General features: G+C 47.2%; 3 protein-coding genes across 3 annotated transcripts; all 3 read left to right on the top strand.

The window, feature by feature from the left end:
* The first annotated feature begins 59 nt into the window (after positions 1-59).
* LOC111069328 lies at positions 60-10,961 on the top strand. The gene is made up of 7 exons (XM_041594476.1): positions 60-374; positions 1,608-1,917; positions 2,266-2,497; positions 2,648-5,381; positions 7,482-7,655; positions 8,820-9,126; positions 10,192-10,961. Exons 2-7 carry the CDS (start codon positions 1,626-1,628, stop codon positions 10,869-10,871), a joined length of 4,419 nt encoding a protein of 1,472 aa, XP_041450410.1. The 5' UTR covers positions 60-374; positions 1,608-1,625; the 3' UTR covers positions 10,872-10,961.
* A 5-nt stretch (positions 10,962-10,966) lies between these two features.
* LOC121404650 (keratin, type I cytoskeletal 9-like) lies at positions 10,967-14,269 on the top strand. Its single transcript, XM_041594510.1, has 2 exons — positions 10,967-11,014; positions 13,468-14,269. The coding sequence occupies exon 2, from the start codon at positions 13,497-13,499 to the stop codon at positions 13,899-13,901; it is 405 nt and encodes a 134-aa protein (XP_041450444.1). The 5' UTR covers positions 10,967-11,014; positions 13,468-13,496; the 3' UTR covers positions 13,902-14,269.
* Positions 14,270-15,456: 1,187 nt separating this feature from the next.
* LOC111069331 (probable cytochrome P450 318a1) lies at positions 15,457-18,007 on the top strand. The gene is made up of 7 exons (XM_022359348.2): positions 15,457-15,648; positions 15,715-15,906; positions 15,965-16,165; positions 16,581-16,650; positions 16,709-17,018; positions 17,078-17,621; positions 17,698-18,007. The coding sequence occupies exons 1-7, from the start codon at positions 15,483-15,485 to the stop codon at positions 17,886-17,888; spliced, it is 1,674 nt and encodes a 557-aa protein (XP_022215040.2). The 5' UTR covers positions 15,457-15,482; the 3' UTR covers positions 17,889-18,007.
* Positions 18,008-21,905: the final 3,898 nt, after the last annotated feature.

Genomic DNA, 21,905 nt, shown 5'->3' with positions numbered 1-21,905 from the left:
GCACGTTATCTGCACGGCTTGCCATCGATAGGTTTTATTTGTGTATTGGATTGGCTTGAACGCGGCTTAATGCAATTTTTTGCTGGTTCGGCTGCAAAACATGCATTTTTGATGAGAAAACAGAAGGAGAGACAAGTGCAGTCAGACACACATACAGTGACAGTCCGACCATAAGTGCAGTGCCGTGCGGGGTACGAAGAAAGTGCGCATTTCACACAAATTAGCAGTTCGTTTAACCGACCTTATTGATAGTTATGTGCATACATACACGCGTGCACACATACACGGGCTAGAAAAACCAACCACCATCGCACCGCAGCAGCCCCACCAGCAAAACAGCATCGATCAACCACAGGAGAGGAGAGGAGGCAAATGTAAGAACTATTTGCTGTAAATTTCATTCATGAACCGCCGCCGCAATAACTGTTTATGTGTGTAAAGAGCACCCGGCTTCCCCCATGGCATCAGGCCCGGCCCTCTGCCTAATAGTTAGTTTGTGTGTTTGTGTTGTTGTCAAGTGCTATTTCTTGTTCCGCTTCCAGGGTTTTGTATGTCAGAGTTGGGTGCTCTCTATTTTTTTTTCAAATTTTTTTTTTCTTTTTGCGAAGCCTGCATCTGCATGTGTCCGCGAGTGTGTGTGTGTGTGTTTGTGTGTATAATTGCATTCTTGCAGCTCATGTTTTTTCTGCTGAAAAAATCGATAGCGCGTCGTCGGTTGTTTATTTAATGCTTCGTCTGCAATTTCCAGCCCCTTTCTCTCTCTCTCTCTCTCTGTCGCACTGCCGCACTGCCACTGCAGCTGTAGCACAGCACCCCTTTTGGCTCAGCGCGCGCGCGCACGCACACATGAAGGCAGCCACAATGCACAGTTATACACAAACACAGAAGCGGACCAGATAGCAATTCCAGTGATACGGGAAATTAAAAAATAATCAGTTTTTATCAGTGGTATGCAAAAGCCGAAGAAAACAATTCCAACAACCATCTTTGCAGTGCCATAAAAAGAAAAAACTAATTGGCTTGTGGGAGGGAGGGAGGTAGCGGGAGGCATTGGGCAAAAAAAGAGTTTTCCATTTTCTCGTTTCTTCTGCCTTGTGGCAGTTTTTTTTTAACAGCGGAAATATTGGGGTTTCTTGTCTCGCGCCTTTGCTTCTTTTCTCCTACATTCTTACCTTTTGTTTGTGTGTGTGTTGTGTTCGTTTGTTTTGTGTTAATGCAGAAAATAACGGTTAATCCAATTAAGAAAACCAAAACTATAATCGACTGCCAGGTCGAACTGTGGATGCCCTAACCACACGACCTCGAAACGAAGCTCGCTCGAGTGTGAGAGATAGAGATGCTTGCTCTCTCTCTCTCTACCAAAGATTTGCATAGGCAAAGCATGCAAGCCCAGTTTGATGGGGAGGAGGCCTATGCTCCGCTTTGGGCAGTGTAGCGCAGCTCCAGCTCGACGGACAGTCCGTCGCAGTTCCAGTCTCAGTTTTGGTGGGTGCGCGGCCGGGTCAAGTCTTACCACAGGGAGCAGCAGCAGTAGCAGCAAGTAGCAGCAGAAGGGAGGACAACGTCAACGTAATATCATGCACTAATGCACATAATGCCATTTGCAGCGCTAAGGTCACCACAGAATGGAGTCCCAACCGAAGCGACCCTCATTGCATTTAGTGGCAGAAGCTGGAACAGGATCTGGATTGGGTGCTGGTGCTGCAGCCACAGCTGAGATGTCGGGCGCATATTCCCCCACCTCGGGCTTCCTGCCGGACATGCCGCAGTGGAAGAAGGACCTCATACAGCGCCGCAAGACGAACGTGGCCCGCACACAAGCGGCAGCCTCGCCAACAGCTACCTCCGATGTGGATGTGGATGTGGCCTTGGGGGAATCAACTGCATCGGGGGGAACCGCAGCAGGCGCCAGTGCAGGTGAGTGATCGTCTCGCGGCTTACACAATCTCTGCACAGCTGTGTATGGATTTTGATTGAAACGTGTTTTATGTTTTCTGTTTTCGTGGATAAACAATAAACAATAATTGCCAGCTGTTTGTTATCTAGAACCAAATCAGTAATTCCATTGCCAATAGAATTCGAATAAGCCGCGCAGCTATCGATTACGCCTGACTCAGCAGCCCTGTGATGTGTATCGATACATATGTGTGCGAGTGTACTACACAGGGCTGCCAGATCACTAGGGAGGGTTGTTGTTGGCAGTCAGCGGCAGAATCCGAAATTGATATTGAGATTATAATTTCGATCCGATCTAATTCTTTGCAGAACCGACTGCGACTGAGGCGGCGATCTCTAGTCAACCACAACAGAAGCCGCCGGCAAAGAGAAATGTAAGCCAGACAGCGACACCAACAGCAGCACACATACAAATGCAAACAGCGCTTAAGACTACACCAACAGAGGAAAAGTCTGAGAAATCTTTCATTGGAGGTCATCATACCCAACAGCAACAACAGCAGCAGCAGCAGCAGCTCCACCAAGGCAAAGACTCGTCAGCGTTGGCCTTTTCAATTTCAGCTGAAACAACGTTTGGGCCAACGGCCACTGGAAATCCACAAATACCAATACCAATACCAAAGCAGCGATCAAGTTTATTTAACACAAGAAGTCCATCAACAACAACAACAACAACAACAACAACCAACAGCAGCAGCAGCTCCAGCGGCACGAAGGAGCCAGAGATTCTAAATTTGGATCTCAGAGAGCGTGAGAGCGAGCGTGAGCGAGAGCGAGAGAGTGAACGCGAGCCGGGAGAGCAAATTGACTCCATGGTGAGTTGCCGCTCTCGCGGCGGTGGTGAAGTTGAAACTGGCACAGCGGCGGCGGCAGCGACAACTGGAGCATTAACAGCTAGCGACGCCAGCGGCGGCAGCGGCATCGGCGCACTGGCAGCAGCGCCAACATCGTCGTCGTCAGCAAATCACTTGCAAACGAAACTTGGACAGACCGTTTCAGAAGGGGCTCCCAGTCAGACGAGCTCCACCGCGAAAGAGAAAGAACTGCAGGTAGCCGCAGTAGCAGCAGCACCAGCAACAGCAACAGCACCAGCCACACAGTTGGTTCTTGTTGATAATAAAAACGGTTCGAAAACAAAGCTCATTTCCGATAAATTGCAGAGCAATAAGTTTATAAAACAACAGCAGCAGCAGCAACAACAGCACCAACATCAACAACAGCAACAACAGCAACAGCACCAGCAACAATTGTCGCCCACCAAATTAACGGTAAAAACGACAATGGTCGCCATGCAAGAAATGAAAAAGACAACAAAACAAAATGGCCAACATCGTCACATCGCGAAGAGCAGCAGCAACAGCAGCCACAGCGGCGACCCAGAGGCTGCCTCCGGAGTGGCCCTGCCAGAGCTGGTGGACACCGGCGAAGATCTGAGCTATGGGCCCGGTATCGTGTCGAAGCTGCGTTGCCGCTACCTAAGCCTAGCGCTGCGCGAGTCCCACCAGCAGAGCCAGAAGCAGCGCCTGCAGCGCTCCACCAGCCTCAACACGCTGCTCGATCGCGACGACGATGAGGAGGAGATGAATGCCAATGCCGGTCTCGAGGTGGTCTCGACCCGTGCCAAATCCACACCGCCGCCGATACTGGGTGCCAAGCCGACGATGCTTGGCGGTGGCTACATCAAGGGCGCCCAGGCGCCGGTCCAGCGTCCCGTTAGTCTGGGCACCAATGGAACAACCCCCACCCTGTCTGCACTAAGCACCGAAGATCCAACAAAGCCCACCAATGGAGGAGGAGGAGGAGGCGGAGGAGTGACCCGTTCACGTCACTTTAAACGCGGCAACGAGGTAATGAAACGGGCCCGCTCCGTGGAGGCGCTGCTCTGCGAGAAGTCGCCATGGAATACGCAAAGGGCCAGCTACCAGACGACGAGCATGGCCATGCCCACTGCACCACAGGCTGTCTCCCCGGGCGCTGCATCGCCCACCTGCGTCACCATCGAGGACAAGATCCACAATGCCCGCGAGCGACTGCACAGTGGGACGGATACGGCGCCGCCCAAGCGTCTGACCTCCATCATCGACGACACGGAGCGCCCGCCACCGGATCTGGTCAAGCAGACGCTGAAGATGTTCGAGGCGAGTGCCAATCGTCGGCCACGCGCCACCCACCGCTCCAACGGAGTGGGCGGTGTGGCCAGCAAGGTGGCCAGCTACAAGTCGATCCTCAAGGAGCAGCGATCGCCGGCACCCAGCGTGGCCAGCACACCGCCATCCCTGTCCCGGCGTGAGCCCGGCCAGAGTGTGGGCTTTGCTGCCTCCACCCCCAAGCAGGTGACACGCTCAGCATTGATCTCCGACAGCAGCAGCAGCAGCACACCCCATCCCCATCCCGATATCATTCCTCGGCAGCTGGCCAGCGCTGTGGACTCGCCCGTAACCGCGCTGAGCCTCATGATGGGACGCATCAATCTGCAGGATGCGGATGACGAGGCGGCAACGGCGGCAGCGTCGGCTGTGAATGAGAGCTTAGTCAGCGAGGCCAGAGCGGCGACGGCATCGGGAACGGGAACGGTAGCAGCAGCAGCAGTAGCAGCGTCGTCGTCGTCGTCGACGACAAACAACGAAGCGAACAGCGAATACGAGAATGAGAATAATGCCAGGCACGATGTTGGCAACGATGGGGATGACGACAACACCACCAACGACAACAACCGCAACGACAGCGACAACAATGGGCACGATGGCGATAATATGGGCGCGGCAGGCGATAAGCCTAAGCCCCCCACAAGCACAGCAACGACGACGACGACGACGACGGCGGCGGCGGCGGTGGCGACAGCGGCAGGAGGCGCCCAGCGATCATTCGTTGCCACGATCGAGAGCGCGCACGTTCCCAGTGGAAGTAATATCGCAAGAAAACAACTGAACAACAGCGAGACGGGATCGGGACTGGGATTGGGATCGGGATCTGGATCCGGGATAGCCGGCACTACAACAACAACCAAACAGATTGGTGTGATACGGCCGCTCTTCAATAGCAGCGGTTCGACACAGCAGCTGACCAGTCGCGAGATCGAAAAGAATCGCATTAATGAGATGAAAAAGTCCTCGGCACTGGCCAACGATGGCAGCTCCGGTGCGGGTTCGCCCATAACTAGTCTGGATACGGTGATAAATACGATACGGGATGGTAGCGAAACGGACGCGGCCACAGCCTCGCCCTTGTGGACACTACGCAAGCTGCGTCATGGCCATGCAGCCGGTAGCAATTCTGGTCATCATGCGGCAGGAACGGCGGCCACTTCCAGCCATTCCACGGAGAACACCTCGATGGTGTTCAACTTCTCCAAGAGCAGCAAGGAAGTGCCCGACTACATTGAAAGCGATGTTGTGATCTACAGGCGTAAACGGGAATTGCCAAAGGTGAGTGTGTGGTGCGAGTGGGATGGGATGGTGGTATGAAGTGGGGGGAAATTCATTCTCTCTTCCTTATGCATTCCAATGCAAATAGTGCATTAGGGGGGGGAGAGTGGAAGTGGGAGTCCCAAGGCAGGAAGTGTCAACAGCGGGGGGGTTTGCATTGCCTTTCCCTTTCCCTTGGAAACTGTCGCCTTATCAGTGTACATAGATGTGTGTGTGTGTGTGTGTGGGTGCGTGTGCATGGAATGTGTGGCGCCCTTGCGGATTATTCATACTTAATTACTTTGTGAATTATTATTTTCTTGATAATAATTTGGTTGGCTGTCCCCAATATCTTTGTTATTATGGTTTTATTTTTCCATTTGTTTCTCTGTTTTGCTGTTGTTTTTTTTTTTTGTGTCATACGGCAGCCATGCCATATAAACAAACAGACACAGACACAGAGGGAGAGACAATCGTAGAAGAGCGTCGCGCAAGCGGGTAGAAGGGAAAGAGAGCAAAGCAGAAGCAAACACACACGCACACACACACACACACACCCACACAACCAGCGATCATGCGCATTTCGAAAGTTCAACAAGGCAGAGCGAGAGCCAGAACAACAACAAAAGCTTTCGAGTGTATTGTACATCGGAGATTGAATACTCTTTCCCAGCAGCAGCAGCGGCAGCAGCTGAAACGGCAGCAGATGTGCGACGGCGCAAATGTTTTTCCTGGTTCCCAGGCAAACCATTGGAGTGTAAGTCATGTGTGTGTGTGTGTGTGTACATCCCTCCTTGTACTCTTTCATTGATCTTCTGCCAAGAGTCAATTAGAATTTGCCTTGAATCTCTCATTCTCCGATCGATGGATATGTGCATACATATTCGTGTGTGTGTGTGTGTAGTATGTTCCCAGACATTTTTTTCTTTGTTTAAAGCAAAATGCAAGTTTTGTCTCTCCTTCGTCCCTGGCTCACATCTCCTCTCCTCTGTCTCTCTGCATATTCCATTTTATTCCATTCTTTTGCCTGCAGTTTTTGATTACATTGAGAAAAGAAAAAGAAAAAAAAATAACGTCTCAAAGTCTGGGCGAGGGGATGGGGTAGCGAAATAACCAGTTTTTATATACCACAAAAAGATATTTCTCCGTTTTGTTCTTTGCTTCCTGCTGGCTGTCCCATGGAGGCAAAGATTATGCTCAAGTACATATACATTATGTGCATATGCATATATGTACATGCGTACATATATGTAGCTTTAGTTTTCAGGAGGTGACTCTTTAAATGCCGTGACAGGGCCGGGCATGCAAGGCTTGCTGGGCAGAGCGACCGCACAGCTGTTTCTTTTGCAGCCATGTTGAGTTTGCCCTCTCTCTCTCTCTCTCCTCGCTCTCCGCTTTTTTGCTCTCTCAGCTTTGACTGCGGCTTTAGCTTTTAGCTTCAGCTTCAGCTTGAGTTGAGTTCTTTTTCCGCCCCACTCCCACTCCCTCTCCCGCAAAACCAAAATTTCCACCGGTTGCTGTTGTTGGCAAACCCGTTTAATGCCGTGTGCCGTTCGCTCTCCCGCTCTGCCTCTGCTTCTGCCCTCTGCTCTGTGCAATCTTATTGGTGCCTTGTCTTCCGTCTCTCTGGAAATGAACTCGATTTTTGTTGAATTCTTTTTTGTTGCCAGATTCTGTGTGCCGTATGCCGCTGCTTTTGCTTTTTTTCCTCCTCTTCTGGCTGCACTGCATTTTATTATGCTTTGGAGTTTTCTTGTCTCTTTTTATCTGCTTTCGGAACTGCTTTTATCTCTTTTTGTTTTTTGGGGCCTGGCATATGGATCGAAGCTGTCGGTCGGCCACTGCCAGAAATGGGGCAAACGGGAATGGAATGGATATAAAACGGGGACAGGGAGCAAGGGACAGGGCCTGCAAGGGATCGGAAGGCCAAAGCCATTAAGGCATCATCCATCCATTCCGCAGGGCATGACTCACACAGTGCTCGTACCGTACCGTACCATCCATAATGATGATGATGATGATGAAGCTTTCCATGAATTTCACTTTTTGAACTCATTTTCATATGTATATTTATTTTTTTCTTTCCTTCTCTTGTTTTCCCCCGTCCCACCGCCTCGACAGCCAAATGAACCCGGCTTCGTGCTGCTGGGCGATCTATCGGTGGAGACCTCCACGGATACGGACTACGACGATTACTCCCTGTGCCCGCCCTCGCCGTGCGACGTAGAGTTCGAGAATGCCAACATTGTGATCGATGGCAAGTCCAGCATACGCCAGAAACCCAAAGAGTCAACGGTGAGTAGAGTCCCCCAAGTAAAGCAGAGCCGAGCTAGCCATCGATGTCGATGATTCTGATAGAAACTAAACATATATATAGTAAAAGCGTGAATCAAGCCCTCAGGATCGGATCTGATTGGATCTAACTCTCGTTAGAAAGCAGTGGTGGGGAGGGGACTCCCCTCGACCGGACCCCACGATGCGTGAGGAATGATTTGACATAGTCTCGGTACACATAGTAGCACCAAACAGATCCATGACTCAATTGCGGTATCAGAACGCTCCGACCAAAAGATAGCATGGCCAGGCCATAGCATTTATTTTCCAATTCGTTTCCTATTTTTGTTACAATTCTTTTTTATTAGTGTGTGTGTGTGTGTGTGTGTGGGGATAAGATAAGATTATTTTCCACATAAAGAGGCGTAGGGTTGGGGTTTTTGGTACGCTATACAAAAACGCGGTATTGGTTTTCTATCGAGTGAGAAAATTGGAAACAAAAATGGAATTCCACCACGGCGGAATTCTGAACGGGTTGCAGCCAGAGCAGAACAAAGCAGAGCACAGCACAGCCCAGACGACGATAAGACCGGTCTACGAAACGTGAATTTATGCTGTGCCCCCAGTACCCGTGCCCAGTGGCCAGTGGCCATGCTCTCCCTCTCCCCCTACCGCTGGGCTCCTTATCGGTTATCTGCCATTAATCAAACTGCATTAGTTTTGGGCTTTAGTTTTTGGGATTTGGTTTCTAGGTTTTTTCTTTTCTTTTCCTTCCTTTTTTTTTAAATTTTTTTTTTTATATATATATTCTGGTGCGTTTCATCAAATGTGACTGATATGATCGGCTGGTTTGAGGCGGCGACCACTTTTAATTCTTTGGACACATGTACATAGAAATACATGTACATATGTAGGAATTCGGGAACTGTTTTGTGATAAGGAACGTAATGTCATTGCTGGCCGCCCTCTGACTCACTAATTGGGGATCGATAAGAGAGGTTCTAAGTGGATGAGTAATGTCGCGTTGTGTGTTTTATTATGGTTCGACTGAAGTCTGCCTAAATAAAAGGGAATAGCTCGTCCTTTATTGGGGCCAGAAATATAATATTCTTTGTTTTGTTTTCATTTTCTGTATGTGAATCTGAATCTGATGTGACTAATCTTGTATCCTCTTTTTGTGTACAGTTTCGCGTGCAGTTTAACGACACGTTGACGTCCACCTTCGAGTACCCCTCAGAGGCATCGATGATCATCGATGATCCGCCCTATGCCGATCCCTTTTCCCATGTCAGCAAGCATCACCAGCTGCTGCTGGCCGAACAGATGCAGCTGCTGCAGCATCAGCAACAGGTGCAAAAGCAGCACCAGCAGCATCATCATGTTACTGTGGACGAGATCATTGAGCTTCCCACATCGACGGTGGGGAACAATAAATCTGGCAGCGATGGAGGCGGCGGCGGCGGGGGCAATATGCTGGGGAATTTACCGTTGGGTAAGTAATATCGGAACGGATTGGATATTGGATATTCTACGATCCGATAAAAGTAAATGTATATGTATATGTGTGTGCGTATGTGTGTGTGTGTGTGTGTGTGGCATGCGACAAAAATGTAATGGAATGGAATGGCTATCTCTCACACACATACTCTCTATCTCTCTCTCTCTCTCTCTCTGTCTATGTTTGTTTTTTGTACTCTATGTTTGTCTCTCTCTCTCTGTTTTTTGCCTGCCTTTGCCTGCGCCTCTATATCTATCTATCTATCTATCCGTCTCTGTCCTGTCCTTTAAATCCTTGATTTTTACAAGGCTGTGCACTTGAGTTTATTTTTTTATTATACCATCAATCAAACATCAATCATCGTCATTATCGTACTCAGTTGTGCATCAATCTGCATACATACATATGTATGTATGAATAAGTATCCTTTGTGTTCTTTGGTTTAAATGTTCTTCATCCGCTTTTTTTTTTTCTTTGATTTAATTTTTTAGTTAGCGGTAAAGAGACGGGGGACACAGAAGAACTATTAAAAAAAAAAAAAAACCCACACCCAATCAGAAACCAGAAATGATCTCTGTTTTGTGCAATTTCCAGATAATGCCATTCGCCACGACCCACCCACGATCTCAGACTCTGTCTCCGTCCCAGTTCCACCATCGTGTGGCAGTAGGGCACAGGCCATTCGGACGATGGGCAAAGGCTGCTGGCCCAAGCTCCGTGTCCTTGGCACACAATTTCGCAAATTAACGAGGCTCATCAGGTGGGTTGAAGGATCCACCTTTTGGTTTGGTCTAGCCAAAAGCTACCAGATGCAACTCCAAGTTCTAGCTGCAAGTTCAAGCAGATGCCAGCACCCAACCACCCCTGCCCCCTCAACCAAACCCCCAGCTATTTTGCTCTTTTTCTCTCAGCCTCTCCATAGACCAAAAAGCACAGCTCTCTGTCTCACTCTCTCTCTCTCTCTAAAACTCTCCAAAACCCCCCAAAAACCAATACTCAAAAATGAACTCGAAAAAAAAAGGCAAGGGCATTCAATTTCGCCTAACGAATATTTTGCAGATTACCCAAGTTTAGGGAGGGGTATTATCTTGCAACAGTCGCCACAACAGCAGCAGCAGCCGGAGAAGGAGGAACAGCAGCCGGAGGAGAAGGAGGAGCATCAACTGGAGCTGGAGGAGCATCAGGAACACGAGCAGCAGCAGCAGGAACAGCAGGAACCAAAAACAACAGCAGAACTGCAGCGACCAACAAATGTCGAAATCAAGCTCCCGCAGCTCCACGGCCAACAAGAGTTGCAGGTGCAGGTGCACTTGCAACCACAGCGTAGAGCTCGGCCATCGGTTCTACTGAAGCCGCAGTATGCCTGCTTCCTGCAGAATGAGACAAGGCCGGCACAGCCACCGCCAGCGCCAGCGCCAACGCCACCGCCTCCCGTTTCAGTTAAGCCCCGGAAGGCGGCATCCTTCTCAATAGGCAACCATCAGCATCAGCATCAGCATCATCAACAGCAGAGTAAATATGAAATACCCGCTAGCAGAAACCGAACCACAACCACCACAGCCAAAACCATGATCAGGAGCAGTAGCAGGAGTGGAAGCCAGTGCAGCAGCGATGCCAGCCAGCAACAGCAGCAGCAGTCGCGTCGTCGGCCGAGTCTGCCGTCATCGCTAGCTTTACCCAATGCCAGTACAGCCCTGCTCCAGGCACGCATACCGGGCACCACGCTCTACTATGTCTAAGCCAAATGCGAATCAACAGAAATCAGAACCGAACCAAAAAATATAATTAAATGCGCTCCACACCATACCGCCTCTTCAAGCCTGCAAGCCTTCAAGCCTTCAAGACTCCAAGACACCGTTCGACTGCAAAGTGCCAGAGAAACGTAGGCATTGCCCAAAAGCTTTACTCACATATGTATAATATAAACCTATTAAAACTAGGCTAAAGCAAAACCAAACAAAACAGAAAACATCCCCCCCGTGGTGGCTATTTGGTGAACCGAAATCCCGAAATCCTTGAAATCCGCTAAATAATGCGAGAGTGCGCTTGGCCTTTCCCAACACCACCTTCCCTTAATTGGTTGTTGACAAATACAAAACAAAAAAAACCCCGACTCCGACTCACATCCATAACTCAATGCGGAACCAGGAAAACAAAATACACACAAACACGAAAACAAACACACAACACATGACCCCAAAACACACTCCATGGAGGATCGGATCCAATAGACAAGTTTGCTTCCCCGTTGTAAATATATGATAAATGATATGCGTGGAAGATGTGCTGCAGGCAGAATGCAATGCAATGGAAAAAGACCAGGAGAAAAAGCACTCAATGGAAAGGACTCAACTAAAAAGGAGTTTGAAGGCTTTGAATATACATATATCCTTATAACTGTGTACTAACAATCCCCACACACCCCCCACCAAATGATATATGTACATATGTGTACGTTGAAAGCTCTCCCTTAGGCTATAACTAAATATGTGATAAATATGCCTGCTGCCCAAGTGAACGATTAGCGTGTTATTGTTGGCCTTGTTCTAAGCTACTGACTGACTGAGTGAGTTGCCTGAAGGCAAGCGACAATACTATAGATACTGCGGCATACGAACAGTGATCGGTGATCGGTGATCCTACGATAATGAATCTCTCTCTCTCTCTCTCGCTATGCATGCAGAAGAGAATATAGAAACTCCCACTGCCAGACATTCGTTGAGAAGTGAACGAAACCCACTGCTGGAACAGCTGTTTGCTAAGTGTAAATGTAGAAGTACTTTTTGTTGTTGTTGTGCTTTTGCTGCCATTATGCATCAGGCATTGCGGCATTCGATTACTCGTACTTGTTATTCGATTTCTATTGTATGTGCATTCGTATTCGTTTCGAATGTGGAAGGAGCGGGTGGGGGGGGGGGTGTGTATGTGTTACCGTATTGGATTGCAATTGACACCACACGCTTTTGCCTGACACCTGACACCTGACAGCCCGCATCATGCACCCCACTGGCAGGCAACCACTATCTCCCTCTCCCTCTCCTCTAGCTAAGTACGTGCCTCACTCGCTCTCACTCTTTCTGTCTCTTTCTTTTTCCACAAGTGTTTTCCACACACACCAACACACACACACACAACATACACACACACACACACACGCTTTTCATTTCCCCAATACATACATAGAATATATGAAAATATTTTATTTATTTGTTGTTTGTTGTTGCTGTTGTTTGTCTCGTTTGTTGTTGGGTTTTTTGTGTCGTTTGTTTGTTTTTGTTTTTTTTTTTTGGTTGCATTTCCCGTTTATGCTTTTGGACTATTGGGAGATCTATCCCTATCCTAACTGTGTATTGTATTTTCTAGTTTTCTATTTGGTTTGTTCATACTAATTTCTTTTGCAGATATTATTTAAATGTAACATCATACATAAGCAAAGCAAAAGTTCGTTGAAATAGTATCTACATATACATATATATGTATTTATATCAGATATATGTATGTACATGTATGTACATATGTATATACCCATCATATATAACTCTATCAAATGTGTGTGTGTGCAACAAACAATTAACCCAAACAAGAAATCGCATAAGCAAAATGAAATACAAAACCAAAACCAAAACCCAAAAGAAATGAGTGGCAAAACAGTGGCGATCATTGGAGCCGATGATGTTGATGATGATATACCACCTATAAAAAAATGATTCTATAAAAAAGAGAAGAAAAACCACACACCACAAATCAAATATGAATTAATAATAATAATAAGAATGAGAACAACAACAAAATAAAATCCAAAAACTGCTAACAAATCTGCAACAAATATCAAATGTGCAACACACACCACCAACCTCTAACCAAACCAAAAAATAATCAAAAAACAAACATAAACAAATATGCACTGCTCTCTGTCTGCTCTTGTCCAGATGGCAGCGAAGCCCAAAACTAATCGAATCCAAACTAATCGCCAATTCATATTACTTCCCAAGGTAACTAACCCCAGATTAGACCACACACCACACAGCACATCACCTTTGGCACATCCTCATTATCATCCAGCCATTACACATCTCTCATCTGATCCACAATATTCATTTGCACTCCATCACCAAATCCACAGATCCATTCATCCATCCACACACACAAAAAAAAAAAACTCCTTTTTTTTAAATACATAAATATATCTATATTTTTTTTTGTACATTTTTTGGTGCCACTTTTTGATTACCGTACTAACCTGCTCCCTCCAAAAAAAATAAAAGAAAAAAAAACGACCAGCAATTTTTTTGGTAAATGTTTCCGATCTTGACTAATCTTTGATTGAATTTGCAGGCTCTACGGCACTGGGCTTTTACACGCCCATGAAGGCCTCACCGATGGACAGCCTCTTCCAGCTGGGTGTCACCAGATACGCGCTCCCCGACAGCAGCAGCAGCAGCAGCGGCGGCGCCAGCAACAGTGGCAGTGGCAGCAACAGCAACAACAGCAGCAACGGCTGCAGTCCAGCAGGTGGCGGAGGCGGCAAGGCAACGACTACGCTGTTCAATGGAAACGGCAGCATTGTGGGCATCGGCGAGGGCCTCATCAAGGATGGCGGCGGCAACTGCGCCGATGAGGGGGACGCAGCGGCGGCCACAAATGGGGCCGTCGGCAAGAAGGGCAATTGCGATGCGGATGGAGAGGACGACGACTATCATCCAACGGCGACGCCCGGCGGTGGAGTTGTTTATAGCGAGGGCACACAGAAGACGGATCTATTGTACTGATTAGACGACTTACACACAGCTCTCTCTGGAGGAGCTCTCTCTCTCTCACTCTCTCTCCCCCTCTCTATCTGTATATCCATGGCTCGTTAATGCAACATCATCCCATTATAGTCCCCCCGCACCCGCCCCCGCCCCCCCCTCCCTGCTGTCTGAAAACCGTGCGCTTAGGTGAAATATCAATTTCAGTTATACATAAAACAAAACAGAATACGGCAGAAAGAAAAACACACAGAAAGATACGTATATATATATATATAGATATTATTTGTAAGTCGTAAGAGCCCTAGACACGAGATGTGGGTGTGAATGTCAATGGCGCGAGATCCAAACAGATCTGTGCCTGTGTGTGTGTGTGTGTGTGTGTGCGTGTGTGCGTTGTTGTGAGTGTCGTCTTTATATATATATATATGTTTTTTTTTTTCTTTAAATTAATAATGATTACATTATTATTATTATGATTATGAGTATTGTAAATGCATCGATGGCACTTCAGTGAAGGAACCAACCATTACGCGAGTTGTTCCGTATTGTATTTGTATTTGTATTCCATTTACGGTATTTTTTATAGTAAATATACAAGAGGAGAAAACACGCCAAGAAACAAAAATTAATATACTTGGATATTTTGCCGAACATAAACTAAAAAAAAAAAACAAAACAAAAAACGAAAACATTGTAAACAACGAGAGATTGTTCCACCAACAACAGAAACAGAAACCGAAACAACTTAACAACTGAATCCCGCTTTAGGGTCTAGCATTAAACATACATATAAATCCAGATCAGATTAGATCAGATCAGATCAGATCAGATCCCTCCCCCAAGAACAATATGTAAGAATCGGAGCGACACAATGATGATGATGGTCCCCAACCAACACACCAACCACCCCCAACCCAGCCCCCCAATCAATTTCCGTATATCCGATACACACTTCCAATTTCCCGATACGAAACCCGGAAGACAAGTAAAGGAAAAATGTAAACATTTGCCTCATAATTATTATTACACATTTAGCGCTTACATACATATTTTTTACAATTGTATTCCGTAAATAAATATAAATATATACAAATACATTACAAATGCCAACCTGTTGAATCTCCTCCTGGCACTGCATAGTGTTGTAAGCGCGCTGCAGTGTTGGAAAGCTGCTTTGGCACTGCCATTGGTACGGAGAAGTATGCTTTATGATTTGACAGAGGCGCCCATATAGTATATTTTAAGGCTCCACACGCGTGTTCTGTCTCTATTCAAATGGTGTAGCTTATTAAGATTAGGTGTGCTTCGAAATAATTTCCATCAAAAACCGAAACGCAGTGTCGTGGTGCCCACTCCATCTGCCAAAAAATAATAATAAAACTATTTGTTCGTCATGGCTTGGCAGTTGTTTGCTGCTGGCCCAACGGAACGGTTGCCTTTGCCTGCTGCTCTACGAACGGAATTGAATTGTGGTAAGGAAACTGCAAATTGGGCAAACGCGAGACGCGACGCGACGCAGCACGATAGCTGCCTACAAAGCACCGTATTAGGCCGCATTTGGGAGACCAGACGAGACCGAAACCGAGACCAGAAACAACGATGCACCTGTATGTGGCCTTGTGGGTGTGTGGCACGGCCCTGGCTCTGCTGCTTGGCTGGCAGCAGCGCAAATGCTGGCGCCTCATCTGGCAGCTTAACGGATGGCGGGGCGTGGCCCAGCAGCCAATCCTGTGGTTCCTGCTCTGCATTAACCTGCACCCAAACAGTTGAGTCCCGCAACCCTTTAGACAGCTCGCAACCGAAAGTAATTCTTCCGCTCTGCCAACGACAGGCATACTGGAGCGGGTGACACAGATGCGGAAGTACTTCCAGCGACCGCTGGCCATCCTGATCGGTACCCGGGTGCTGGTCTACATCGACGATCCCGCCGGCATGGAGACCATACTGAATGCCCCCGAGTGCCTGGACAAGACCTTCATGCAGGAGGGTTTCTTTGCCAAGCGCGGCCTGCTTCATGCGCGCGGTGAGTATCCCCCATTGTATCCCATCCTTAATGCTCGGATGTCAATTGCTGTTTGCAGGCCAGAAGTGGAAGCTACGGCGCAAGCAGCTCAATCCGGCCTTCAGCCATAACATTGTGGCCAGCTTCTTTGATGTGTTCAATGCCGTGGGCAACCAGATGGTCGAGCAGTTCGCCTCCCTGCCGCATCTGCACGGTCGGGCCGTGAAGTTCACCGACGCCGAGGATATGCTCAGTCGCGCCGTTCTGGAGGTATCCTGCCGTGAGTAAGCCCCCAAGGCAAAGACCCATCTCACACACAATCCAAAACGCATTGCGGAATACGAGTAGACTCTCCCTGCCCTTCGCGGTGCGACACGTTTGCCGCGTTTCCATGCAACGCACGTAATCCCCTCCCCATACCGCGCACTGGCAACTAGCGCACCGCCCACAGAAAGACACATATTTATTTATATAAATTATGAACGATGTTTGATGTTTGATCGTGGTTGGATTTTGGATACCATTAGAAAGGGAGAGAGTGCCATTTCCTCATGGCTTTAATGGCTTTAATGCAGCCATAGCCAGCCATAGCCAGCCATAGTAGGAGCTGTAGTTCGAGTCGAATCTCACATCAGCACATTTATTCATGCATCTCTATGTAGATCCTACCTCAAGTCATCGTTCTCTCGTTTCAGTGACTGTTATGGGAACCCCAACGAATTTCACCCAAACGGATGACGCTCACATCGCCTCCAGCTACAAGCGGTGAGTATTTGTTGACCTGTTTGACTTGACCCTTGTGGCAACATTTCGATACGCACAGCCTGCTGGAGATCTCAGCCATCAGGGTGGTGAAGCCGTGGCTGCAAATCGATCTGCTGCACCGCTTGCTGGCCCCCGAGCTGTACGCGGAGGCGGAAAAGTGCAACCAGCTGCTGGTGGAGTTTGTGGCCGGAATTGTGCAGAGCAAGCATCGCAATTGGCAGCTGCGGGCCGCCATCAGCGAGGAGGCTGGCGAGGATTCAACCGCCTGGCAGCGGCGCATCTTCATCGAGCAGATCTTCCAGCTGGCCGCCAACGGGGAGCTGACGTTGCAGGAGATCGAGGACGAGGCCCAGTCCATGGTCCTGGTGGTAGGTAGCAGCAGCACCATTCACAGCAGGCAGAACCATTCTAAATAACCATTCTCCAGTCCTTTGAGACGGTCTCCAACAGCATTATGTTGGCCCTGCTCTGCCTGGCCACCCACAAGGGCGACTGCCAGCAGCGGCTGCGTACGGAGATTGCCAGCGTGTTCCCGGGCCAGGGCAAGGGCTCCACTCCGGATGCCACCCATGTCGGGCTGGAGCAGCTGCAGCAGCTGCGCTATCTGGACGCCTTCGTCAGCGAGGCCCTGCGCCTGCTGGCCACTGTTCCGATGAACCTGCGGCACGTCAGCCGCGACTTCCAGCTGCCGGGACGCGAGGCTATCGTGCCCCAAAACAGCATCATCGTGCTGGATACCTTCAATATGCAGCGCGACGAGGCCGTGTGGGGCGACAATGCCAAGCAGTTCGATCCGCAACGCTTTCTCGACCAGGACCACGATCAGCCAGAGGGCGAGGACATCTCTGGATCATCAGTACCCAAGATCAATGGCCAGCATAAACAGAAGCAGCCGCAGCAGCAGCAGCAGCAGCAGAGGCGCCACTCATACAGCTTTCTGCCGTTCTCGAAGGGACTGCGCTCCTGCATTGGTGAGTGAAGATCTCCGAAGATGCGGAACGGAATTCCGTTTGCACTCCAGTTGTGTGTTCCCTTTTGCCCCCACAGGTCGACGGTATGGGCTGTTCATCATGAAGGTGTTCCTTGTGAAGCTGATTGTGGCCTTTGACTTCAGCAGCGACTTCCAGCTGGAGCAGCTGCAGTTCGTGGAGAACATCTCCTTGAAGTTCAACAACGTCGATGACATCTTCCTGGCCATCCAGCCCCGACAGCACCAGCAGTCCCAGGATGAAAACTAAAACACCACAGAACTCTTCATTACATATTTTCTGTAACATAAAAACATTGTTTTTTTTTTTTTTGCAAATATTTATCGTTGATTTTTTAGATTTGGCAAAGTTAACTAAATTACAAATTTTAAATTGTGGACAGCTTCAAGTTTGGCTCAGTATATGCATGCATGAAGATTATCCAATTACCTTATTATTATTTAAATTCCAGCGATGTATCAATACTTTCTGGAATAAAAACGGTTTAACGAATTTTGTGTTGTCAGCCTCCAAGTTTCATGCCACCCAGCCGTTGTCAGAATGCCAAACGAAACTAATCGATATATTTAGCAATCGAGATCGTAGCAGCAATGCATCTATAAAACATGATGAGGCAGCATAAAATGTTGCCAAAGTGTTTGCAGCATGCTGCTGAGAAAAATTCAATATTAATTTTTAAAAGCAGCTTGGAACAACAAAATTTTAAATAAAGGGAATAGGGTATACAAATGTCCGTGCGGATAGCAGCAAACCTGGTTGACAGCGGCAATACTTACGCTTTATGTTTTTACTTGTTTTGCTTGAATCCTATTTTGTAAAGAAGTCAATAAAAATGAGTCCTTCAAATTAAATAATCCCGTGTGAAATTGAAACATGAATCGGATAAAATTTATCGTCTGGTGCTGAGGGATCTAGCTGGCTTGGCTAATATTAAACAGAATATCAAAATCCGGGAATGCGATTTATTTCGTCAGTGTCTCTCGAAATGTACATAAATATGTAGTTAATATGTTGCAAATGTGTTGTTAGCGTGTAGTTCCATGTAAAACATCAACTTTGCCATCAAAAGAACATTAAAGAAAACCCTATTTTATGATTAATTAAATAGAAATGAGTACCTGAAATAAGCGAGTCTTTTAGGAAATTAATCAATTTATCGTAGAAAACTATATAATCAGTGCTGAGGCTCCAGTAAATAGTAAAATACTAATCCAAAAATCAAAATCGGGGAAATGGATCCAGTTGGGATAATTTTCTTCGGTATATTTACGGTATATTTTAAAGTGAGAAGGTATATTTTGGTATATTTCTGAGGGTCAGACGGCATATTTGATCGGCCAGTCCGTGGTCACACTGGTCGAGTGTTACGTGTGTTTTTTGGCTTCTCGATTTCTTTTTTGTTTCCTTCCTCATTCTTTTCGTTGTTGCTCAGCCGTTCTTCTAGTTCTTGTTGCCGATTGTCGTGCTGCTCTAGCACTTGTATTTCATATTGTGCCCAGGCACAACAGTAGGCCTATGCAGCAGCAACAGCAGTCGCGTCGGCAAAGCAGCCACCGTATTAACAATTAACCATTATAATTTACCGCGTGCTGCGCAGAGCAGCGGCAGAAAAACCACCAGTACGGCCTCGCACTGTTGCCCCGAACCGACCGACCCGGCCCGGCCCTTAACTTTGTTCCCCGCGAAGAGTACGGTGGAGCATTTCCCCGCCCCCACCCCACAGACGCGTTCACATTCGCTGCAGCCGCCCAATCCGTCGAAGGAGAAACGCCAGATAAAGAACGGGACGAAAGAGTTAAATAAACAGCGAAAAAGAGAAGAGGCGCCGCAGAGTGGAAGTGGAAAAACGTGTGTTATTGAGACAAAAAGAAGTGATCGAATTACTGCCGTGTAGTTACACATAAATATATCTAACAATCGTCTGTAAAGATATAAAAACCAAACCAACAAACAAATTGCAGCGCCAAAATGGTAAGTGAAGAGAAACATTTGTGCAGTTGTTGTTTGTGTGCGTGCGTCTGTGTGCGTGTGTGTGTGGGTTGACGCTGCGCTTGCTGACTGATTCTGACTGTGGCTGCAGAATGACTTAATACATTTTCTTTGTTGCTAAAACACGCAACACACACATACGCAGCGCACGCACACCAATAGGAGAGGGAATGTCCAAAAACAAGAACATTTTTAAAACCATATGCATGATAAACTGTGTTTAACACAAAAACAACAAACAAGGCTGTAAAATGTAAACGCAGTGGAACCCTAAGAAGAAGAAGAGCAGCAGCAGTTGAAGAGGAAGAGTATGGAAGCAGAACAGCTGCAGAAGAGGAACGAAGAAGAAGAAGCACATCTACAGTAGCAGTAGAAAGAAGTAGTAGAAGGTAAAAGAGGAAGTGGCAAAACACAGCAGCAGCAGCAGAAAGATGCAAAGCAGCGGCAGAGCAGCAGCAGCAACCTACCGACTGAAACTCATTCAATTACTTTTGTTTGTTCTCTGCTCTGAGCCTCTCTTTTGCCCCCGTATCCACCGTTGCATTGCTCAGCTTTTCTGCGCTCTCTTTCCTTTTGTCTTCGAGTGCAATTTATTCCTTCCTTTCCCCCGCCAGCACCATCAAAACACTTTTTAGGAGTAATCTTCCAACCGAAGTGAAGGAAGTTCCCTTTTGATTTTTGTTTTGTGACTTTTGCTTTGGAAACCATGTGTTTATTTTTTTTTTGCGTGTGTGCTTCCGCTTGCCATCTCGCTCGCACGTGCCTCGTGCTTTGCTCAGATTTCGGTGGCTGAGGAGGCGGCGCGCGAGAGCTAATGAATTCCGTTGGAAAAGTTGTGCTAGGTTAGGGTTAAGGCCATGCGATCCATGTTGCGGCGTGGCGCCGCCTGTGTGGTGTGTCGATGTGGGTGTGGGGTAGGGGGCTTTGGATTTTAGTTTTATTGTTTATTGATGAATGAATGGGCGGGGGGATACCGTGCAAAAGGTATGCTGTCCCATAAAGGCTTAAGATATACAATTTATTATGAATAAGGAAAATCATGCACATATGTATATGTATATTAAAGCTCCTTGACGTGGCTATTTTTAGATATTCGTTTAATTCTTCGAAAATGTAAATCAATTAAAATTCCATATTTTCCATCCCTTTCTTGACGTTTATTCTATTTTTTGCTTAAAACGAAGACAAACCCATGGCACAGTTCCCTCGCAGAGCTTTATTCATTATTGTTCCTTATCGGATAATTTCTTTAAATAAATAATCCACGGCCCAAGATGCAGTTCTGCCGCGCCTCCAAACTAAACAAATCAATAGAATGAGGGTGTCCCCTCTTCTTATTGTCATTTTTTTTTAGTTGTTATGTTTAAACAAAGATCCCCCTTCTGTATTTATGTGCGGCCAAACTTTGAAGATGCTTTTATGATGCCCAAAAAATGTTCAAAATCTCTTTTCTTTATTTTTGTATTTGTATTTATTATTATTGTAATGGATATCCCCGGGAGGGGAATATAACTGTAAAAAGCCAATTGACTTACATTTTTGGAGTTTCAATCTTTTAATAATTGTAGGGTATGCTAAGTGCGTTGCTCTTTATTTTATTTTTTATTTGGGCTCTTTTTTCGATTGTTCTTTTTGCACTTGTTGCTTAGCGGAGTCAACAACCCTTGCGCTTGGCCACTAGCCGGGACACAACCCCTTGAGGTCCCTGGGGTAGCGAGGTTGGTTTCCTCCAGAGAAGAGGCTTCACTGTAGCGCGGCATCATCCCGAATGGTTGCCACTCCCACAAACGGCAGTGCTGCAGTGCAATGGATGCATTGATGTTGGAGAAGGGTGGTGTGTGGCAGGGAAAAAGGCTTATGTATCGTTGTCTGCTCTTTAGTTATTGCATTCGGCCGCTTGTGACGCATGCGCCCAGGGGGAGCCCAACTGTCTGACCGGGCACTCCCTCTCCTCTCCTCACACGTTCTCTCCCCTTCCTTTATCTCGCTCTCTCGCTCCTTCTGTCTGTCTGTTGCCAGAGCACATAGTGGGTATAATAATACCCTGTGCACTGGAATGTTACACCAACTGATTTTCTGTTTTCCAGGAAGATTCCTCAAAATGTTACTTCTCCTTTAGATATTTTTTCAGCAGTATGTACTGCTAACTTTTACTTTTAAGATGGAAAAAGTATGAAACATTTATTAATTAGCCATTGGCATTTATTATCATTCAAATCCTGAAACGTTTGTGGCGAATAATATCTGTTTGTATCCTTTCGCTTATGGGACACGGAG

The sequence above is a fragment of the Drosophila obscura genome, unplaced genomic scaffold (assembly GCF_018151105.1).
Source record: "Drosophila obscura isolate BZ-5 IFL unplaced genomic scaffold, ASM1815110v1 contig_29, whole genome shotgun sequence".
NCBI classification, from domain to species: Eukaryota; Metazoa; Arthropoda; class Insecta; order Diptera; family Drosophilidae; genus Drosophila; species Drosophila obscura.
The sequence above is the reverse complement of the archived record's forward strand: the minus strand, read 5'-3'. Positions and strand labels throughout refer to the sequence as shown.

What these genes read in the sequence shown, in the direction of transcription:
- LOC111069328 (XM_041594476.1), top strand. Translation starts at nt 1,626, where the DNA reads ATGGAGTCCCAACCGAAGCGACCCTCATTGCATTTAGTGGCAGAAGCT. An exon ending in GTAAACGGGAATTGCCAAAG is followed by an intron (nt 5,382 to 7,481) that starts GTGAGTGTGTGG and finishes CCGCCTCGACAG; the next exon opens with CCAAATGAACCCGGCTTCGT. An exon ending in GCTGGGGAATTTACCGTTGG is followed by an intron (nt 9,127 to 10,191) that starts GTAAGTAATATC and finishes AATATTTTGCAG; the next exon opens with ATTACCCAAGTTTAGGGAGG.
- LOC121404650 (XM_041594510.1), top strand. Translation starts at nt 13,497, where the DNA reads ATGAAGGCCTCACCGATGGACAGCCTCTTCCAGCTGGGTGTCACCAGA.
- LOC111069331 (XM_022359348.2), top strand. Translation starts at nt 15,483, where the DNA reads ATGCACCTGTATGTGGCCTTGTGGGTGTGTGGCACGGCCCTGGCTCTG. An exon ending in CATTAACCTGCACCCAAACA is followed by an intron (nt 15,649 to 15,714) that starts GTTGAGTCCCGC and finishes TGCCAACGACAG; the next exon opens with GCATACTGGAGCGGGTGACA. An exon ending in CGGCCTGCTTCATGCGCGCG is followed by an intron (nt 15,907 to 15,964) that starts GTGAGTATCCCC and finishes TGCTGTTTGCAG; the next exon opens with GCCAGAAGTGGAAGCTACGG.